The 22957-nt window shown below is 46.4% G+C and overlaps 1 protein-coding gene across 1 annotated transcript; it reads left to right on the top strand.

Moving 5' to 3' along the window:
* The first annotated feature begins 15309 nt into the window (after nucleotides 1–15309).
* Nucleotides 15310–16494, top strand: NPY4R2 (neuropeptide Y receptor Y4-2). Its single transcript, XM_024210382.1, has one exon. The coding sequence runs from the start codon at nucleotides 15344–15346 to the stop codon at nucleotides 16469–16471; it is 1128 nt and encodes a 375-aa protein (XP_024066150.1). The 5' UTR covers nucleotides 15310–15343; the 3' UTR covers nucleotides 16472–16494.
* The last annotated feature ends 6463 nt before the right edge of the window (nucleotides 16495–22957 follow it).

Here is a 22957-nt window from a genome sequence, read left to right as displayed (position 1 = left end):
GGCACCCTTGCCCCTGCCCGCATCACCTCTCCCCCCACCCTGAGCTGCGGCCCCACTCCGGGAAGTGGGAGGGCATGGACAGAGTTATGAGGGGCATGTGTGACGGGTTAGATTACCGAAACCCCCTTGGGAACTGCCAACTGATGTGCCAAGACTACTTCTGCCCCTGTTTTCCCTGCCAGCTTGGGACTCCAGCATCCTGTCTTGCTGAGGCAGACATGCCCGTCTGCTCCAACACAGACTCAGGGTCTGAACCACAAAAAGAACAGGAGTACTTGTGGCACCTTAGAGACTAACAAATTTATTTGAGCATAAGCTTTCGTGGGCTACAGCCCACTTCTTCGGATGCATAGAATGGAACACATATTGAGGAAAACCATGTGCCCCAAAGCTCCAGACTTAATTGAAAGCAACTTAAGAAGTGTTCCTGTCTTTAACACTCAGATGCCCAACTCCCAATGGGGTCTAAACCCCAAATAAATCTGTTTTACCCTGTATAGAGCTTATACAGGGCAAACTCATAAATTGTTCGCCCTCTGTAACACTGATAGAGAGATATGCACAACTGTTTGCCCTCCCCTCCCCCCAAGGTATTAATACATACTCTGGGTTAATTAATAAGTAAAAAGTGAATTTATTAAATACAGAAAGTAGGATTTAAGTGGTTCCAAGTAATAGCAGACAGAACAAAGTGAATTACCAAGTAAAATAAAACATGCAAGTCTGAGTCTAATACAGTAAGAAAACTGAGTACAGATAAAAATCTCACCCTTAGAGGAATTCCAGTAGGCTTCCTTTTACAAACTAGTCTCCTTCTAGTCTGTCCAGCAATCACTCACACCCCCTGTAATTACTGTCCTTTGTTCCAGTTTCTTTCATGTATCCTTGCAGGTGGAGAGGCTCTCTCTTTAGTCAGCTGAAGACAAATGGAGGGGTCTCCCACAGGCTTAAATAGACTCTCTTGTGGGTGGAGACCCCCTCCTCTCTCCTATGCAAAGTCCAGCTCCAAAATGGAGTTTTGGAGTCACATGTCCATGCATGACTCAGTTTTCACAGGCAGCAGCCATTGCTTACCTGCTACCTTGAACGTCCTCATGTAGACTTCTTATGTGGATTGGAGCCTTCCAAGATCCATTGTCCCTTAAGTGCTTCTTGATTGGGTACTTAATTTGCACATTCCTTTCTCAAGAAGCTGACCAAATGCTTTACAAAGGCTGCTTAAAAATCAAGCCAGTACACAGCCAATATTAATAACTTCAAATACAAAAATGATACATGCATACAAATAGGATTAATAGATTCAGTAGATCATAACCTTTACAGAGATATGTTACATGGCATATGTAGCATAAAACATATTCTAGTTATGTCATATATACATTCATAAGCATATTTCCATAAAGCCTTATGGGGGGCACCATCACAGCATGACCCTCAAAAGTTTGGGGACCACTGGCCTAGGATCTATGGCACACCAAAAAGCGCCACCATAACTGGCAGTATTGCCATATAACGAGGCCAAGACCTGACTGGACTATGGAGACCAAATTCCACATCCTCCCTTATGCAGTTTCTTTCCAAGTAAGTGATGAGCTATATTGGCAGGAAAGTGTGGAGTGATGGCCATTATTATTATTAATCTAAAAGAAGAGGCAACAGTTGGATACAGGTGGACGGGGGGCACAAGGAAACAACAAGACCGCTACAGAGATGACAACAATGGGGTTGTTACTTTGCCTGTTGAAACATAACAAGGAACGTGTGGTCATTTTGCCAGCAGATTTATAGCATATGAAGAAATGGCTAGTTAAGATCAGTTTCAATGTGGGAAGTATTCTTCTGAGATGCAGAGAAGAAACCAACAGGATGACTTCAGGCTGGCTCCTGGCAGACTACATGTCTACTGGAGAGTGGTCAATGTTTTTTTAAAACTCTAAAATGTCGACAATTTTTTGAATAAGAAGGTGGGAGAGGTAAGAACTTCTGGTCGACAAACTTCCATTAGTGAGAGAGACAAGCTTTTGTGCCACACAGAGCTGTTCTTCAGGTCTGGGAAAGGTACTCAAAGGGTATGCCTGTACAGCAAAGAAAAACCCACAGCTGGCCCATGCCAGCTGACTCAGGGGAGCAGGGCTCGGGCTGTTTAATTGCAGTGTAGAGGTCTGGGCTGGAGCCTGGGCTCTAGGACTCTGCGAGGTGGGAGGGCCCAGGGAATGGGATGCAGCGCAGGCTTTTCTTTGCTGTGTACACATACCCAGAGTGTCAGAAGTTGGAACAGTTTGTTTAGCATAAGCAACTAACACGTATTTCAAGGGACCATTCAAGGTGAAGTGGCCCATTACCACCTTTCCAGTCAGAGGGGGTGCACTCACCTCTCATGAGCGCCTCCTGTTGGCCAGGTGCAATCCTGCACTCTTTTCCTTTCCTGGTGCCCCCTGTCGGCTCTTGCCCTTGTCAGGCGGGTGTTCAGTGACCCAGCCCTCCGGCCAAGTCACACAGTCTCTATGCATGAACAAACAAACAGTAAAAAAAAGTCTGACAGGGCCTATCACTACCCCCTGGTTGGTACCTGCAGCCCTGTCTCTGGGCTCAGTTCTCAGCCTCTTCTGGGCTAGCTTTAAGTCCATCTCTGCCCTGGAATGGAGCAGTGTCCCCAGGACCTTTAGTGGCCCTGTGATGTCCCCAGCTCTTCACCTGAGTCACTCCTTCACTTCAGTCCCCTTCCAGGGGAGAGGGTAACAAAGTAAATGGTTGGCCCTCTCTAGGGTCTTCAGCCCCATCCCTGAGCCCTTTAAACTCCAGCCCTAGGCCTGGGCTTCTAAATTAAACTTGTCCCTTCCCAGGGCTTTGGCCAACCTGCCAATGGCTGGTAGGGGGTACCTGGGCATGCCCTCTACTCCAGGTCCTGACCCAGGGATCCTACAAATAGCAGCCCCCTGCTGCTTCCTTTAACTCCATCACTGCTGCTATTCCGTGGGCTGCTTCCCACATAGCCCCTTCCTCTTCACTCATATTGCAGGGTTCTCTGTCTGTTCTCTGCTTGAGCAGGGTCTCTCCCAGGCCTCCTCGCCTGGAGAGTCTCACAGCCCTTCAGTTCTTCCTCACTCTTCTGGTCCCAGCCAGCAACTAACCTGCTCAAGCCCTGCAGCTCCTTTAAAGTGAACCTGCTGTGCTCTGATAGGCTGCTTCCCTGCAGCCTTTCTAGGCAGGCCTGGAGGACCCACCTTCATTGCTCCTTTTCCCAGGGCAGGGTGTGGCAGGACTGGAAGGCCTCCAGCATGAGGCCTCAAAGGGCCTGGCACACTTGGTCACAGGGAGGAAAGGAAGAGAGGGAGAAAGAAAAGGCATCGGGGGTGGGGTGATTAGTGGGTTACAGATTGTTGTAATAAACCATAAATCCAGTGTCTCTGTTCAGTCCATGAGTTTTAGTATCTAGCAAGGTTATGAATTAAAGCTCCCAGGCTCGTTGTGCAGGTTTCCTTTGAGGATGAGGACTGAGAGGTCAGATCTAGAATGATTGCTTTGTGAGAAGTGTTCACCCACAGGTGACAGGGTGTTTTTGTCTTTTATCATTTTCCTGATATGAGTTCATGGGAGTGTGGTGATTGTCTGGTTTCACCCACGTAGCTGTTGTTGGGGCATTTAGTGAACTGGATGAGGTAACCACATGTTATGATGGGCATGTGTAGGACCCAGGGATCATGTAAAGTGTGTTGGGGCAGGGTGTTGATCATTGTAGCAGTGGAGATATGTTTACAGGTTTTGCATCTGTTGTTCTGGCAGAGCCTGGTGCCGCTTTGAGTTGGTGTGTCCTGGTCTGTGGGGAGCTTGCTTCTGATGATGAGCTTGGAGAGGGATTGGGAGGTTGAGGGTCCAGGAAAGATTTCTTTCAGGATGTGGTCCCCATTGAATATGCATTATGATTGAGTAATGATATCCCGTAGGGGTTCCAGTTTGGGGTGGGAGGTGACAACTCGGGGTGTGCAGACAGAGAGGGGTTTATTTCCAGATTGAAACAGGTTCTTTTGGGTAGCCTGTTCCATGATATCATTCTCTGGTGGAGTGTCCTTGTTTGGTGAAGGCAGTTTTAAGCGGGTTAAGGTGTATATCCAGGACTTTCTCCTCAGAGAATATTCTGTGGTATCTGAGTGCCTGGCTGTAGAGGACAGATTTCATAGTGTGTTTGGGTGGTTACTGGATCTGCAAGATTGGTGTGGTGATCCGTGGGTTTCTTGTATACAGTTGTCTGTAGCGTTCCATTACTGAAGTTGATTGTGGTGTCCAGGAAGTTGATACTAGTATGGGAGTGTTCCAGAGAGAGTTTAATGAATGGATGATGGTTTGTTGAGGTTGTGGTGGAAATCTATGTTGTCTGTCCAGAGGATGAAAATATCATTGATGTATCTCAGGTATCATTGGTTTTGTGGTGCATTTATCCATAAATTCTTTCTTGAGGTGGCCTAAGAAGAGGCTGACATACTGGGGAGCCGTCCTAATACCCAGGGCTGTTCCCATGGTTTGGACAGTGTTTGTTGTTGAATGTAAAATTGTTATGGGTGAAGATGAAAGGGATGAGTTTGGTGATGTGTTTGGGGTGGAGAGCTGAGGGTTGTCTATTGTCTTGTAGATGGTTGAGGCAGGCAGCAGTGCCATCATTGTGAGGGATGTTGGTGTATAGGGAGGTGACATCCACGGTGGCAAGGATGGTGTTCTGAAGAAGGTTGTTAATGTTGTGGTGTTTATGGAGGAAGTAGGTTGTGTCCTGGAGGAAGCTGGCTCTGTGTGTGGTGAGTGGTTTAAGGATGGTTTCTATGAGTCCTGATATTGCTTCAGTAAGATCGCTGTGGCCAGATATGGTGAGTCTGTCTGGGTTCCCTTGTTTGTGTATCTTGGGAAGCATGTAGAAGGTCCCAGGTTGGGTTCATGTGGTTGAGGTTGTAGAGTTTCTCTTAGAGTCATTGTATTTAGCTGTGACACTCTGAGCCCATTTCCCAGACCTGAAAAGCTCTATGCAAGCTCAAAAGCTTGTCTCTCTCACCAATAGAAGTTGCTACAATAAAAGATATCACCTAACCCACCTCGTCTCTCTAATATCCTGGGACCAACATGGCTACAAGAACACAGCACACGACATTTTTCCAGCATTTTCCCCACCAGCTCTAACTACTATCCAGACTGTGTATTTGAACTTATAACATGCTCATAGCTATAGAATGTGAGCACCGCCAAAGTTACGAAAAGGCCAAGCCCTCATCCTTATCTTCCAGGGAGTTGGTGGATGTCATCAAATGCACATTTGGTTTGGGAGGTATTAAGATCCATGACCATGCTAACATCGTGTGTTAGTTGAGTTCCAAACCCAGTGCCAAGAAGGCTTGATTCCCCATGACATGCAAATTGCACCCCAGGACAGTGTCTGGGGAGTGCAGCTGTCATACAGAGGAAATCACAGAGAAAGAGGGTTAGTTTCTGAGTTCTCAGGTTCCAGGAGCTCATGCAGTGTGCGGAGGACCAGGGTGATGTGTTCTCATTGCCTTGTGTTGGCTTCTTTTTCACATTCATTGTCAGCTGCAAATAGGGCTGATCCATTATCCATTGAAGTTGATGAGAATCTTTCCAGTGATTTCACTGAGCTTTGTATCAGGCCCAGGGCATGCATTGTAACAGTCAAGTCTATGGTACTTTCACTGTGCATCACAACAATGGTAGTCTGTGAAAGTTATTATGCTTGTAGTAACATACAAAATGGGAAATGATTGCCTAGGAAGGAGTACTGCGGAAAGGAATCTGGGGGTCATAGTGGATCACAAGCTAAATATGAGTCAACAGTGTAACAGTGTTGCAAAAAAAACCGAACATCATTCTGGGATGTATTAGCAGGAGTGTTGTAAGCAAGACACGAGAAATAATTCTTCCGCTCTACTCTGCACTGACTAGGCCTCAACTGGAGTATTGTGTCCAGTTCTGGGCACCACATTTCAGGAACGATTAGAACAAATTGGAGAAGTCCAGAGAAGAGTAACAAACATTATTAAATGTCTAGAAAACATGACCTATGAGGGAAGATTGAAAAAATTGGGTTTGTTTAGTCTGGAAAAGAGAAGACTGAGAGGGGACATGATAACAGTTTTCAAGTACATAAAATGTTGTTACAAGGAGGAGGGAGAAGAATTGTACTTCTTAACCACTGAGGATAGGACAAGAAGCAATGGGGTTAAATTGCAGCAAGAAAGGTGTAGGTTGGACATTAGGAAAAACTTCCTAACTGTCAGGGTGGTTAAGCACTGGATTAAATTGCTTAGGGAGGTTGTAGAATCTCCATCGTTGGAGATTTTTTAAGAGCAGGTTAGACAAACACCTGCCTGGGATGGTCTAGATAATACTTAGTCCTGCCATGAGTGCAGGGGACTGGACCAGATGACCTCGAGGTCTCTTCCAATCATATGATTCTAATGCTGTCTGTACAAAGCCAGACTGTATAAACGATATACAGTGTAGGAATCATTTCATTCTCCACTCAAGTGCAGCCCTGCATCAGCTGCTTAACAGCACACTGCCACCCTATGCAGCAGGAAGTGGAGAAAAGTGCCATATTCCACTGAAAAGTGCAAAGGAGTGTGTGAGGAGGTCGGATGTATTACCCCAGTGAGAATGTGGCCAGGACACCAGGGTTAACATGACTGGCCTCACCAATAAGTGGTCAGGAGACAGACCTTGATTCTGCTAAGAGTTAAGTCCCAGATGCAGAGCTAAGATTTTCAGGCTGCAGATGCCTGATCAGCCTATCAGAAGCAGTGGTGGTACTGCAGCTGTTTTATGCTGACTTTAAGAAGAGAGCAGATGCTAATTGCAGGCTCTGCCCACGGAATTGTGGGCAGAGAATACAGGCAACATGGCAAACACCTTGCCAGGTGTGGACACGGCGGAGGAGATAAGATTAATTAAGGAATAACTCAAGCAGACGGGGATAGAAAGAGAAGAACACGTCAAAGAATCCCTCATGTCTGAAGACCAGCTTCCAAAGTCTCTTTTTACTCCCATAACAGGACAGCCTGTGCTCTAGAACAGTGTTTCTCAAGGACCAGTCCATGGACTGGCACCGGTCCCTGAGATCTCCCTGACACAGTTTAGGAAGGCAGCAAGCCAGACCCGGGTAGCAAGAAGATTGAGAACACTGCTCTAGAATATCTCCACTTTATTTATGGCTCTGACCAGTAGCACAGATAAACAAACAGAGAGTGAATAAATAAGGGCAGAAGTGAACAAGCAAGTTAAATAAACCATCTCAGATTCTCTGGCTTCAGTATCTTTGGACAGGGCAGACAGGAAACCTCAGCTTTTTTAATAGCCTGCAGGAGAGTCAGTATCTATCTCTCTATCACTGTGCCCAAGCTACAGCACAGGTCTCTCCTAAACCAGTGACAAGCACCTAGGACATTTTTATCATGACTCAACAGCTGCTAGACCTGAATTTACAACCGTGGCATTACTGTATTTGAATTGGCCTGGATTAGAAGGTTCGAGGATACTCCCTTTATTGTACATTGATCTGATCCAAAGCCCATGGAAGTCAACTGGCAGACTTCAGTGGGTTTGGATCAGTCCCTATTTGCAGCCATGGGACTCGAACCCATGGACTTCAGATATTCAGGGCTGGCTTATGTAGTGAAGAAGAATGTAATGCGATGGTCTGGTGTGAATGGTCCTGCCCCCTGCTAATGGCCAATCCCAGAAAGTATAAGACCCTGCAACTTAATAACTGCTCCCATAGTTATCCTGTTGGCTCAAATAACAGAACCTTGTGCTTTTTGCTGCTGAAAGTCTGTAGTTCACTCCCTGGTGCAAAACTGTGGGGTCTGTCTATGGAAACACAGAATAGCTACAATTCCTGTAATGTTCATTTATGAGGGTTGCCAGGTTAGTTGAAGAGGAAGAGCAGCCACTGGCAGCCATAATGCCTGAGCTCTGAAGGCCCAAACTACGCTGCTCTGGATGTAGTACCACTTCTGGAACTGGTTTTTGGTCAGGAGAAGATTAAAAGAAGTCAGTGGGATTTGTGCTCTGAGTCCCTAAGGCACTCTGAATCCCCATAATTTGCAATTCCTCGGGGCCCCAAACCTACAGATACTTTACCCAAACAATCCCCTTTATACATACTGAATCATGAAGGCTTTGAAGCTTGGGCTTCTCTGTAGTCTGAATACACAGCCAGGCAGTAGCGGATTGTGAAATTGGAATGTGTCCAATATCTGGGGCCTGATCATGCACATTAGGCAAAATCCCCATCGAATCCAAAGGGAGGCTTGCCGCAGTAAGGAACACAGCATCAGGTCCTATAGCTTAATTTTTATTTCTTGTGTGTTAGTATATCTGCCACTCATCGTGCAGGAGCCTGTAGCGCGCTTCAAATAGTTTCATATCTCTTTCGCACAGCTGCTGTTTGTCTTGACTATCAGTAGAACGCATACATTTCTAAATCAACAGAGGGAGCTAGCACTTCAAAGCTGGGCTGTCAGCAAAGAACAAAACTCATTGGCTAAGTTCCCTTTGCAGAGGGAGAGAGAGAGAGATGCCTTCCAAATCTCCCATCGCAACAGAGCGAGGACAGCAAATCTCTGATGCTCCCGAGTTCCTCTATTCTGCTGCGGCACAGATACCCAGCACGAGCAGCAACCTTCTTAATCAGTGTGGATGTTACCAGGTGAGAATTTTCTGAATACTTTGTTTCAACTTTGCAGGAGGTCAGACTAGATCAGGGGTCGGCAACCTTTCAGAAGTGGTGTGCCGAGTCTTCATTTATTCACTCGAATTTAAGGTTTCGAGTGCCAGTAATACATTTTAACATTTTAGAAGGTCTCTTTCTACAAGTCTATAATATATAACTAAACTATTGTTGGATATAAAGTAAATAAGTTTTTTAAAATGTTTAAGAAGCTTCATTTAAAATTAAATTAAAATGCAGAGCCCCCCGGACCGGTGGCCAGGACCCAGGCAGTGTGAGTGCCACTGAAAATCAGCTCGCGTGCCGCCTTTGGCACGCATGCCATTGGTTGCCTACCCCTGGACTACAAGATCATACTGGTCCCTGCTGGCCTTAGAATCGATGGATCTATTAAACTGCCACTCGGGAGGCTGTCAGTTTATGCTGTAATCATGATTTTGTTCCTTGTTCTGATCTTCCTCTTTGTACTAGGTATTTCTGTCTCATTTCCTATCAGAAAACACTTACCAAGAGATCTAAACTCAAGTCCATAGGCAAGTGGTATTGTGTACGAGCATTATGATCTCTCTACCTGAGCGAAACGATTGGATTAGAAGTAGGAGTTGTTGCCATATTGGGCTATTGTTTTATTAGAGGCTTTTAAGAAAGAAAAAGTTTTAAAACAGGAGAATCTAGATGGAAAACGTTAGAGTCTAGACTGCTGTGCAATACAGTGCTCCAGTGAGTGGCGTTTTTAGCAGTCCAAATGTACCTCTATGCCTGTTTGCTCTAGTTGTCTAATTCAATTTGTATTTCAGTTAGAAATAGAGCCGTGTTTGCTGGCTGGGGCGTGCAGCCCGAAATCAAGAGATGCTTGGGGAATGCAGGGTTTACGTAAGTCAGATTCCCAGAAACAAAGGACTCTTGTGAAGCCCTTTAGTCCCTTGCGTATATGTTGCAGGGTTTTTTAGGATTCAACTCGAATCCAGAGGCAAAGGTGAAAACCATCGGTGGTGCATGAACCACTGGCTCAGAGAGGCTAGCTCAAGTCCTGCCTCTTCTGCCTGAGTACCCACCCCTTCCACACACCCCGCTGGAGCCCAGAGCCTCCTCCCGCAACTGTGTCCACTGGCCCCTTCCCCAGCCCAGCCCCCTCCAGCCCCAGAGCACTGGGAGGGCAGGCAGCATGGCCCCAGCCTCCCCTACAGCATCCCTCCCCAGCTCCCGGAGCACCAGGTGGGCGGACAGCGTGGCCCCAGCCCCAGAGTGCCGGGAGGGCAGGCAGCCTAACCCCAGCCCCTCCCGGAGCCCCAGAAGGGCAAGCAGTGCGGCCCCAGCTCTGGAGCACTGGGTGGCCAGGCAGCACGGCCCCAGCCCCGGAGCACCCAGAGGGCGGGCGCTGCGGCCTCAGCCCTGGAGCGCCCAGAGGACAGGCGGTACGGCCTCAGCCCCAGCCCAAGCTGGGGCCACAGCCCAGGGGAAGACAAGCGGCAGAGCTGGGACAGGGAGGAGGACTGGGGGGCCAGAGCGTGGACAGGACCATGCCTGGCTGTTTGGGGAGGCTCAGCCTTCCTCAGCCTATGATACCCGACACCCAGGGTGAAAACACTCCTAGAGCCTGATCCAAAGCCCATTGCAGTCATTGGAAATACCCCCATTGGCTTCAATTGGCTGTGAATCAGGTCCCAAGAGAGTGACATGAGTGGCAAAATGGCAATAGATCTTCTTCTTCTTCTATGTTACAGCCCTTTCCTCTGGCCTTTGTCTGACTTGCTCATTAGATTGTAAGGTCTTGGCAGTATGGGCTGTCTGCTACTCTCTATTTGAGCAACGGGGATCTGTTCTTGGGTGATCCCTAGGCACTACTGTAATAAACACGATTATTAACACGAAGAAATAATGGTCCAGGCAGGCTTCTAATAGTAAGGGAGTGCTTAGTTATAATTCCATGTGTGATGCATGAAGCAATGCTTGTGACTAGGTGATAGAGCCTTGAGATCCTTTGGGGGAGAAGATAGGACATATATAAGGTCACCATATTATCCCTTATTTTCCTTGAACTACTTTTTACATCATGGTCAGTGGAGGAAGAGATGCACAGAACTGTGAACCCAAGAGATATGGGTTTTATTCCTGGCTCTACTACACATGCCAGGCTGATGGGCATGTGAACCTGGATAGAATGAAACTTATGCCCTCTGGATAGTGGACAAATAATTTCTCACCTCCCTGTGCCTGAGTTCCCGCCTCTGTGGAATGAGGGTAACAATTCCTCTTACCTCAAAGGAGTGTCGTGAGAGTAAATGTCTTGGAAGCGCTTTGATCCTCCAATGGAAGGTGCTATAGAAATGCAAAGTATTAAAAATATTGGACTTTAAACACAACAAATTGTGTTGCACAGCCTTCTGATACACTCCATGATAATGTTCATTATCCCCACCTTACAGGCTCTCTGTCACAGATCTACAGGGGGTGCTTTGTCTCTGACCTTTGTATAGTCCCTCTGGGAGCATCCCGTTCTTAGGGTATGTCTACATTGCAATCAGGAGGTGCAAATGCAGCATGTATACACATATCTGAGCTAGTTTTAATCTAGCTAGTTCAAAGCTAGCTTGAGTAACAATAGCAGCGAAGCTGCAGCAGCTCAGCCAGTGGCATGGGCTAGCCCTGGGTATGTATCTGAGTAAGTAACTCAGAAGTGACTACACATGCTCCAATCACAAAGCTAACTAAGGTACATCTACATGTGCTGCTATCACAATTCCCAATTGCTTTGCAAACATACCCTTAGTGATAGTCCTGGGCCTCCACTTTTTACAAGGGGAAGCTCTGTGTCCCAGCTATCCTAAGATTGGGGCCTTAGCTCCAACAACCCTATTTCTCACCATGCCTCTTTCAGCAGGTCCAGATGAATCTGGACCCCCACTGGAAACTTACCCTTTGGGGAGCTATGCAACCAGCAGATGGCTGCAGTGACACAGGACAGCCTTCTCAAAAACAAGACACCATCTATTAGTCACCTGGAATACATTATTTAGGGTCATTAGATTAGAACGATAATGCAAGGCCTACAGACCCACGTGCATGCTGGCAGCATGACCTGCCTGTCTTGCTCAGACATCCACGATTGCATCCCTGCCCTGGTACGGCAGGATCTTCCGTTCTATGGTCTCAAGTCCTAGTCATGCTGTTTTCACATGTCCTGCCCCCTGTGGCCAATAGTTGTTAAAAATCAGTGATCTGATGGTTGGCATCCATTGCATCCACAAGGGAGCTGCATTCACAGGCTGTTTGCAGTGATGTTGAAGCCATGCTGGTCCCAGGATATTAGAGACAAGGTGGGTGAGGTCATATCTTTAATTGGACCAGCTTCTGTTGGTGAAAGAAAAGCTTTTAAGCTACACAGAGCTCTTCTTCAGGTCGTGACTCGCACCCAATCACTGCCTTCCTTTATCCACCACCCCAGAAAGGAAATTAACCCCTTCACACCCAGGCGGTAACAATACAAAAGTGAATGGGGGGAAACTGAGCCATATGTGTTCTTCCTAGAAAGAATATGGACATTTTCCACATTCTCCACTCATTCCAAGACTGAATTATCCAAACACCTAATATGTCAAAGAAAAGAAAGGTAGAAAGAGAGAGAAGGAAAAGGAGGGGAATCTAGATCAAAGGTTAACATCGCTTTTGCCCCAGATCTCTAAGTGGCCCCCTCAAGGATTGAACTCACAACCCTGGGTTTAGCAGACCAAAGCTCAAACCACTGAGCTATCCCTCCCCCCAAATCAGAATCAAGAACACTAACTCCTACACGTGTGATTGAATATCGCAGTTAGACACTCCTGCGTGTTTGTCTTATAGAACATTCCACTTTTTTGCTGCTTTAATTTTCTCCGATGAAGCGGAGAAAAGAGATTGAAGCTCCTTTTACTTTATTTTAGATTGAAACTTTTCTTTTGGGTTCTTGAGAGCAGCAACTTCTGACCCAACTGATACAATGAATAAAGAGGAAAAAAACCAGCCCTCCTCTACACCACACTGGGGCACCTGTGCACATGCTGTTCCTCAGCAATAAATGCTACTCAAACAATGTGATACGCTTGTCAAACCATTTTATTTACATGGTAATAGTCCGATGATTGCTTTTTTGCAGCCGTAAAAAGTTTATCTCAAACTCACAAGCCTGTTTGGGTAGCAGTTATTGCAGAGTAAAGATTTATGCAATCAGTAAATAATGGCTTTTGGTGAGTATATATTTACCTTGCATGTTGTGAGCCTCAATACTCCATGTAGCAGCCTGCTTGTTCAGGTGAGCTCCCTGAGGGAGTGATGTCTGCTCCTTCCCTGCCTGGATGCATCAGAAGATTTGGACTCCAGCACAGGACCATGGCACTGGCTCTGTGGAGGATAGGGGTAAATGCCTGCAGAAATGGAATGCACAGCCCTGTGCAAAGCCGGAGTAAATGGGCCTTGCTCTGGGGTTGGGGGGAAGGGCTGTGGGTGGGGTATCAGCAGAGATGGGCTATGGACACTACTGGAGCCCATGGCTGGGATTTCCATTGACTCTTAATGGGCATTGTGTGCCCCGCTCCCCTTTGACAATAGGTTGCAGTAGTGGTCAAGGACCACTGTGCCCTGTCTATGCAGTTATTACAATGCTGGGCCACCCTTGATTAGGGACTTCCCATTGTGCCAAATTATGTGGTGGTTTCACAATGGGAACTAATATAAACCTCTAGAGCTGGGTGGGAAATTCCAAGATCTCGAAAATTGTTGTCATTCCAAATCAGGATGAAAAGTCAAAATATCATTTTTTTCACATAATGGAAGGTCAGGTCAACATTGAACTTCGACTGCCGGAGTAGCTGCATTGCATCATGGGAGTTGTAGTTTGAGTTACACATACCCCCATTTTTCTTCTATAGGCAGGGCTCCCCAGCTGGAATATATTTCCCATGATGCACCCTGATGGGCTCATCCACCATCGGGGGAGGGGGGAGACTGCGGTGCATCATGGGATATGTAGTGCAGCTATGGAGCCTAGCCCATAGTGGAGAGTGGGGGCATAATGCACCTGAACTGAAACTCCCAGGAGACACTGCAACAGCTCAAGAAGATAAAGGTTAATGTAGAATTGACCCAAAATGAAATGTTTGTATTTGGTTGGACAAACGAATGCTTCAATTTGAGCTGGCCCATTCTGAAACAAAATATTTCATTTTGGTTTTCCTAATGGAACATTGAAAAATTCTGGCAAAACTGAAATTTTCCCACAGAAATTTGCAAAGGACAGAATGAAATCAGCTATGCGGCTCTTGTTACTACTGACAAGAGTCCAATTACCTACGCAACTCACTGAAAAATATACCTTTATTGGCTTCTTTCTATTATTCTCTAAATAACAATGGGAAAGACAAGGAAAATCTAATGTATATTATTCCTTCAAATGAACTAATCTGATGGGAACTCCAGCTGTGCCAAAAATTAATTCCACCATTGAATAAAAGATTTAGGGTCTGATTTTCAGAAGTACCAAGCAGCCAAACTCCTGCTGGAGTCAATAGGAGCAGTGCATACTCAGCACCTCTGAAAATCGGGTCTTTATTGTCCAACTTTATTTGAAAATAAAGTATTGATTGGATTAATAATAAAAAAAATCCCTTCAGCATCTCATTAGCTCATTAATCCCCTTTCTCTTTCTTTCTGACTTCACTCATGGTCAATTTTCCTTCGCAGCATCAAAAACTGACTAAGAACCTTTTACCAAGCTGCGTGGAAAAAATATTCGTAATTTCATTTGGATTTTGTGACTCGGCAATTTCAGTCTTTGTGAAACTCTCACAAAATGGATGATTTGATACTAGACCGTGCACAAATTAAGGGCCATTTCCACAGTCAGAGTAAATCACATAGTCCTTTTGACTTTGGTGGAGCAAGGCCAGTTTACACCAGGTGAGGATTTGGGTGTGAATATTTGTAAGGTGCTGCTGTCCAGTTCAAACCAGAGATAGGTGGCGTTAAGAATGTAATAGTGTGTTCCATTCACGGACAATTCATGCCACATGATTTTTGACTCCGCTTGATGGAGTTTGCACCTCTTGGTTTTCACTTCAACTACTAGAGGTGAAATATGGCCAAAGCCAACTAATTCAGCCTAGTTTGGCATCAGAACTTTGCAGCTCCAATGAGTTTCACATGGTTTTCACCCCAAACCATCATTTGACCCTGGCTTACTTGAAGTGAAACTCTGCAGTGCTACTGACTTTCAGGAAATTATTTTGGTTTAGCTGCCCTACTGGCCCATTCAGTCACAATACTACTGACTTCAGTGGAATTGAACCTGCTTACTCCAGTAGTGCATTTGGTCCATTTCACTGTCCAGCAAACTACTCCAGTTTATGGTCTAATGCAGTGAACCAAAGGAAGATGGAAAAGTGTTCATGGGGAAAGAAAACGCTCATCACCCCCAGAAAATTCTGTTTGTTTAATTTTGCTAGAAGAGATGAACTAATCTCTCTCTTTCCTTTGCAGGCATTTCCAGAGTCTCTACATGACTGAACAGAAGAACTTATGGTAGGGCCCTGAAGACCCAGATCCTACTCATTTCCCTGCATATTTCTGGGCTCTCTTTCTGATTCCAGCATGAGCAAGACCGAAGATCTTAACATGGTCCTTCCCTTTCCATTCAATAAGAATTGGAGTTTAGAGCGAGGCCTCCTCACACATATCCCAGGTTACTGCAGAAACACAACTGACCTTACTGTCTTTCTAGTCACCTCCTATAGCTTAGAAACCATCCTAGGCATCCTGGGAAATGTTTGCCTGATTAGTGTCATAGTCAGGCAGAAGGAGAAGGCCAATGTCACCAGCATACTCATTACCAACTTGATAGTCTCTGACTTGTTCATGAGCATCGTCTGCCTGCCTTTCACCATCATCTACACCCTGATGGACTACTGGATATTTGGTGAGGTCATGTGCAAAATGACTTCCTTCATCCAGTGCACTTCTGTGAGTGTGTCAATTCTCTCCCTTGTCCTCATTGGTCTGGAAAGACACCAGCTCATCATAAATCCAACTGGTTGGAGGCCAAGCATCCCCCAAGCCTATCTAGGGATTGTAGTCATTTGGACATTAGCTTGCCTCATGTCCCTGCCCTTTCTGACGACCTCCGTCTTGACATATGACTTGTACAAGCAGATATCCTATATTACAGATTCTTCTGCCGACAAGGCCATATGCATGGACTCGTGGCCGTCTGACCAGCACCGACTCATCTACACCACCGCCTTGCTGCTGTTCCAGTACTGCATCCCTCTCTTCTTTATCCTGGTTTGCTACCTGCGTATCTATTTACGCCTGCAGAAGAGAAAGGACATGTTTGAGAAGAGTGCATACAATGGCCGGGTGGTTCAGCTGAGGAGGATAAACATTTTATTAGTATCCATGGTGATCGCCTTTGCTGTTTGCTGGTTACCATTGCATGTTTTCAATAGCATTGAGGACTGGGATTACAAAGCCATTTCCCCTTGCCACCACAACCTGATCTTCTCATTGTGCCATCTAGTAGCCATGGCTTCCACCTGTGTCAACCCTGTTATCTATGGGTTCCTAAACAATAACTTCAAAAAAGAAGTGAAGTCGCTGATACTGAGCTGCCAGCATAATTCATCTAGCCAGCAGGGAACAGCTTCTGAAGTCTCCACTGAAGAGACTTCAGGAAGGTTATTACACATGGATGCTAAAAAAACAGATGGCACCATAGTCTGACTCCAACATGTGCACCATAGCCAGCTGCTGTCCAAATTTTGGAAGAACAGTCATTGACTGCAAGGAAAGATAATCAGTATAGATAAGTGAGGAAGATCAAAGGAGATACCAAGTTGTATGTATCAGTGAGGTGGCACAGCTCTGAAAACAGACTTCACGCAAACAGGACATGTGCACAAGAAGTTGCTTTGTTTCTAACTACTTAATAGACATCTATGGTTGCACACAGACAGCAGGGTCATCAGTTAAGCTGCGCACCCTTATCACTGCGGGTAGAACCCAGGAATTCCAACTCAAACACTTGAGTTAGTGAAAATTCTCCTCTGTCAGTATTAGTAGGACACTTACATGCTATAGGCTGACCACTAAGTTTACGAACAGAATTATAAAAGAGTTGCCTGCAATAGCAGGGGACTGGACTCAGTGACCAGGAGGTTCCTTCCAGTCCTAGGTCCTCTCTCCCTACATTCCTCTAGGAATGTGGGTATATATAATGTGTACATTACTGACCCCCTCCCACCCACTATTAGGTAACACTCATCTTCTCAGCTGATGAGGTTCACAGTAGTTCACATCCAGCAGATCTGTAACACATCCGTAACTACTCACATACATAGACATTGGCGGGTGGCAGTTAAACTTGCCCATGCAGCATGGGGATACAGCCATGAACCTGTCACTTCAAAAACCCCACAGGCTTCTACCACTTGAGCTTCAAGAAAATCTCAGTTCATGCCAGGGCTTCTCGTGTACCCTCTTTTGGCCAGCTTCTTGACGGCAGTATTCCAGAAAACTACACCCCACTGCACACTAAACTAGTACAAACCAGAACCATTGCTCACTAACAAGGTGCATCGAGAACTAGCACCATCTATGGATGACAGACAGCAGTTGGAGGGGTTACTCTATTCGTTGCCTCTGTTACCCCTCTCGGAGACTATGCAGATCACTTCCCTTTTCAGATGATGCAAAACCAACAATCCCAGATTTACATGGGAACTTGGTCAGATTGACTTGACTGTCCTTCTCCTGGCTGTAGATCCTACGCCTCCATGCTACTAAAGGTACAGTCACAGATGCTGGTACTTTAAGATGTTTGGATCATTGGAGTCTTTGACAGATCTCAGATGGGGGACTGAGGTGACACTTAGCCAGTGTCACACCCGTTCTTTGCTTAGCATCTCACTCTGCTCACAGGCTTTCTCATGTGGAAGGACCAAATGGCTGAGGAGAAAGGCTTCTGATGTAGAAATGCCAGCTGTAATGAGCCGTGACACTTCCAGAAGAGTGATGCACATTATGAAAATACATGAAGGGGATTGAGTCACACACATTAAATCCAAGCCACATGTAAATCAAGTGTGTTGTCAATTGTGTCATGGAAGTGAGCTTTGTGCTTTCTTACGTCAGTGATATTTTTTACCCTTTGTCTGGGCAACTTACCTGCAAACCTTAAGAAACAGAATACTCATTCTTCTTTAGAAAAGAACAGTACATCATGCTTCTGGAGTCTGAGTTCCTCTCTTTATCAAGACATTGCTCTGCAGCTACTGCTGGGAAACCAAGAACCGGGTACTGACAAGATGGAAGCCAATATTAGGCACTGCTGAAAGTAAAGGCAAATCAGAAAGGAGACCAACACTTTCATATAAAAGATACTAGGTCAATTTTAAAGACCTATATGGGATCATGTTTTGTCATGACTTGACATCCTGTGCAATCTCATGCAAGTCAATGGGCTTGCACATGATGGAAGGTATTCAGTGCATAGATACTACGATGAGCAGAGTCCTAGAAATACAATAGCTAGGTAGATACCTCCCTAGACAAAGTGGTAGGTCAGGGCAGAATTTGACCCATGCATATTCTCCCTCAGACCACAGCATGTGGGACAGATTTAGTGACTGCAGTGTAGCTGTAGCCATGTCAGTCCAGGGTATTAGAGAGACAAGTTGGGTGAGGTCATAGCTTCTGTGGGACCAACTTCTGTTGGTGACAGAGACAAGTTCTGGAGCCACACAGAGCTCTCTCCAGGTCAGATTTTGTGAAGACAGGAGCTAAACTATCTCATGCTACAAAATAGCAAGATCCATTAATATCCAGTGGGCTAGATCCTCAGGTGATGTAAATGGGAGCAGCCCCATTGAGTTCAATGGAGCCAAGTTACATCAGCTGAGAATCTCACACATTGACGTCAGTGGAAGTTGAGGATGCTCATCACCTTACGGGATTAGCCCCCAAGTTCTTGACCATGCCTGAACTGTCTGGCGGCAGCTATCCTTTCGATTCCCTTCTGAATTCTGCGTGCTGCAGTCAGATGATCTGTGCATGATTTCATTTTGTATCTTTACCTATTGATCTGGCAATCTGCCAAAGGCCCACATTTCTGCTCCTTCCCGATGAGCTTTCTGCAGTCTTCTTCTGATATTAGTTGCCATGACGATGAGGAGAATTTGTTTCTCTTGATTAGTGTGTAGAAGATGCCACTTCTGGGCTAGAGGTTGAGTCCACTAGAAGACTTTGTACCCTTATAGACCAAGTGGGCTCTAGGCCACATCCCTAGATCAATATTGGTACAGTAACTGAAACCAGAATGGTCCTACCAATCAGTGCTGAGAAGCACAAAATGTATTCATTTCGACTGACTCCTTGACTTACCGGAACTTTGCATAAACTGTGTTTTATTCAGGGGCTTAAGTGGGATTTGAGTAGTGTACTGGGCTTCTTCCTAGAGGTGAGTTTCTCCCAATTAGCCTTGAGTAATTCTGCTTGTTTCCTGCACTTGTTAGAATTCTAATATTTAATTAACAGCTGCATGTCGAGCTCTGATCACACATCAGCATAGAAGATATCTGATCTGTAGCCCTTTGTAAATAGGTGATCTTGTACTCACCAGTCTGTTAAAGGGAACAACACAATTAGTCATGGAAGTTTTGCTTCCAAGCAGAGTGCATGTACATAAGGTTTGTGTTTGTCACTGATTAGCATGAAAATCTCCAAGAACATAATGCTAAGTGAAGCCTATTTGACAGAGAACTTATTATATGGCTGTAACTGTGGTACATCAGCGCAGCTATTTGCATTGTACAGTATCATCAAGTTCAAGCTGCATTCTTAATGGGTGGAGTTAGCTGCTGCGTCTGATTCTTCTTTGCCCTGCACTTTGTGCAATCATTTACACCTGTGAGTGCAAAGCGTATGTAAAGGCTAACAGATCAGAGGGGGTAGCACAAGCCATGCTAACACACACTGGTTTTGTCCCACTCTAGTGGCTAGATGAAGCATAGTGGTCTATGAGTCTGCTCTGAGCTAATGGACTTGGACCCAGATTCTCAAATGTATTTAGGCTCCTACAGGGGCGGCTCCAGGCACCAGCGCACCAAGCACATGCCTGGGGCGGCAAGCCGCGGGGGGCGGCCTGCCGGTCGCCGTAAGGGCAGCAGTTCGGCGGAATGCCTGCGGGAGATCCGCCAGTCCCGCGGCTTCGGCTGCAATTCGGCGGCGGCTAGCCGCGGGACCGGTGAACCTCCCGCAGGCATGCCGCCGAATCCGCGTTACCAGCAAACCTCCCGCAGGCCGAAAGCCACCTGCCTGCCATGCTTGGGGCAGCAAAAAACATAGAGCCGCCCCGAGCTCCTAGCTTCCTTGGTCCTTTAGCTCAGCCACTAGCAGTGAATGCTTTTTGCTGAAGATGTCCTGGGTTCAGTCCCCAAAACCACCCTCTTGGGGTGTCATTACAGTAGTGTTTTAACTGACTCTGCACAGATGTAAATGACTAATGAGGTTCAGGGTAATGGAGCATTGGGCCCTATTATGTTTGCTGTGTATTCTAGTGATGCTTGGGGAAATTATTACCAGCTTTATTACTGTGAGAATGGGGAGGATGTGCGTACATGCCTTATTAAGTAACCGTGAGCTCTTATTATTGTCACCTTTGTCCGTCCTATCCTCTTGCCCCACTTTGTCTTTTTATGGCCCCGCTTGTTGTGACACAATGAATATAAATTGTAAGCCCTTCAGGGCAAGGATAATATCTTTACTTGTGTCTGAGCAATGTCTGGCACACTTTGGGGACCTCAAAATAACAAATAAAATAATAATATTGGCTAAATCCCTTGCTCTCTGTGTGCCTCAGTTTGTCCATCTGTAAAACGGGAATAATACTACTTACTTCATTAGCTTAATTAGCGATGAACACCTGATTTGAGAGCCTTGTATTAGTTAAGGGGGAATGTTATATATGAAAAGTGCCATTCATGTGCAGAATATTCTGACTGATTCATTATAGCTAACTGCCAACAGTGTGCTTGACGCTGTATAAGACACCTCAGAAGGATGGTCCCTGCACCATCTCTGCAGCTTAGCATCCCACTGCTAATACTGCTGGAAAAGTGGGAGTACCAGGTATTCAAAAGGTTTGCACACAGCGGCACTGATACAGATCACAGGCTACTGGCTTCATCAAGGCCTTAATAGAACATCAGTGAGGGGCGAAGCTAAGTAAGTTCAGGGGAAGAAAACACCCAAAAGTCAGGGTGCTGGAACAGGTGGGTGTGCCAGGGGGGAACTCACCAGGGTGCCCCCTCCAGCCAAGAGGCAAATGCTATTGGCTGCTGTTGTGGTTTTCCAGCACTGTGCAGCTTTCGTGGCCCAGGTCATCTCTCAAGTTCAGTCCCCGGTAACAGGAGTCCAGTCAAAAGATCATCTAAACAAATGGTTCTTTTGCTCCTCTTCAGCCTGCTGTCTGGTCTCAGTTCTCAGCCCTTTCTGGGCTACCTTTAGGTCCTTCCCTGCCCTGCTACAGAGTACCAACTCCCTGGCTGCTTTCCCTGATGTCCCTCTCGCAGTCCATCGCTCGCTGAAGTTCCCTTTTCTTCAACCTGCTTGTGGGCCTCGCTTGTTCTTCTTTGCTTCTTTAGCTGAGCACTGCCCCCAGGCTTTATCCCTGGACAGTCTTTATCTTCCCAGGTTCTCACTGCCTCCCCTCCCAGGGGACTCTAGCAGCTTCTCCCAGGGGCCTTCCTACAAATCCTGCCTTTGGGCCTCTCACAGGAGCCCAGCCTGCTCCCTGTTAGTTCTTCTCTTTTTACTGAGTGCTCACAACCCTTTCTATGAGGCCCAGGTGTTCATCAGACTATGACCTGACCCTGTTAGTCCCGCCCCCTCAGGCTGGGAGGCAGCTAATTATGGCACAGTGGGGCTGGCTCCATTTTCCCTTCAGGGGGCTGGTCACCTTGTGGCAGGGAGGAATAGGCAAAGGTAGCTGTATGCCAGTTTTCTGACTTCTCGGAACCTGCAGTAGCTCAGGCTCTGTTCAGTCCTCAATGCAACTTAGAGCAGCCTCAGGGTTGCTATGTTGTACCTAGCTGCTTATGGCTGTTGGGGTCATTTTAGCAGCTGGGGATTGCCACACCTTGAGCACTCACCCCTATTCTGCTACACCAGCCAAGCAGGGTAATCCTCTGGGAGCTTGTGAAGCTGGCAGCACAAAGAGGCTTATAATCTGTCCTAGGATGGTCATCTGAACCTCTTTGAGCCTGTCATGATGTGTCTGTGCTACTTCTTCTGGCTCTATCTGGATCCTGGGAGCACAGAAACAGCCGTGACCCAAATTTTATTGAATGTTTTGGATCTGGTTGTGCCTGAAGGGCCGGTGATGTTTTAGCCTGGCCTGTTTATCCCAACTAGGTCACCCATCCCTATTTGAAATACAACAAGGTGCTTCTAAAGGACCGCAGAGCCGAGCTGTCGATGGTTCATGCTTCTTACAATAACACTGAGGAAGCCAATGGCAGAGCTGTCCTGCCATGGATAGACCCTTGCAAACTGCTAGGTAGCCTCTTGCCTTCAGGCACTATGATGTCACTGTAGGCTGGTGGGAGTAATGTCAGAATGGGATCCAATCAGCATCTGCAGTGTAATGCCATCCCCAGCAGCACTATGTTCCAGAGTTTGTAATTTCAAGAGGGACCTAGCATGGTCCTCACTGCAGGTAGGTAACTGGCAGAGATGGAAAATGAGGGGCTGTCTGATGGCTTTTAATGCCATGATCCACACTTTGGGTTGGAGGAGGAGCAGTGGGTTCTATACCAATAGTACATACCTGAATTCAGGGCAAACACAGCTGCTGGGCACGCTAGGTGAGCAAGCACAGACCAAAGCAGAGGTTGTTAGGATGCTGGTGTGCTCATCCATGCCACTCCCATGACCAGTGTGGACATGTCCGCCCTATCCCTTCCCCTGAGGCAACTTCCCGCTAATGTGACTCCCTCTGTCTCTCAACCTGTCTTTCCTCCCCTTGTGCATCCATGCGGGGCCAGACACAATTTTACCCTACACATTTACCATGGACTTTTGGGCCCTCACGTTGTATTAGGAGGGACTTGAATGTACAGTTGTGATCATAGGACGTGGTTGTCCCTTTCATCTGGAGCCCCATATTTCTCTGCTAGCTCCATTTTGTGGCGTGGAGGAGTCAAGGATTGC

The sequence above is a fragment of the Terrapene carolina genome, unplaced genomic scaffold (genome assembly GCF_002925995.2).
Source record: "Terrapene carolina triunguis isolate 2854851 unplaced genomic scaffold, T_m_triunguis-2.0 Scaffold402, whole genome shotgun sequence".
Classification (NCBI taxonomy): domain Eukaryota; kingdom Metazoa; phylum Chordata; order Testudines; family Emydidae; genus Terrapene; species Terrapene triunguis.
Note: the sequence above shows the minus strand (reverse complement) of the source record. Positions and strands in the feature narration are given on the sequence as shown.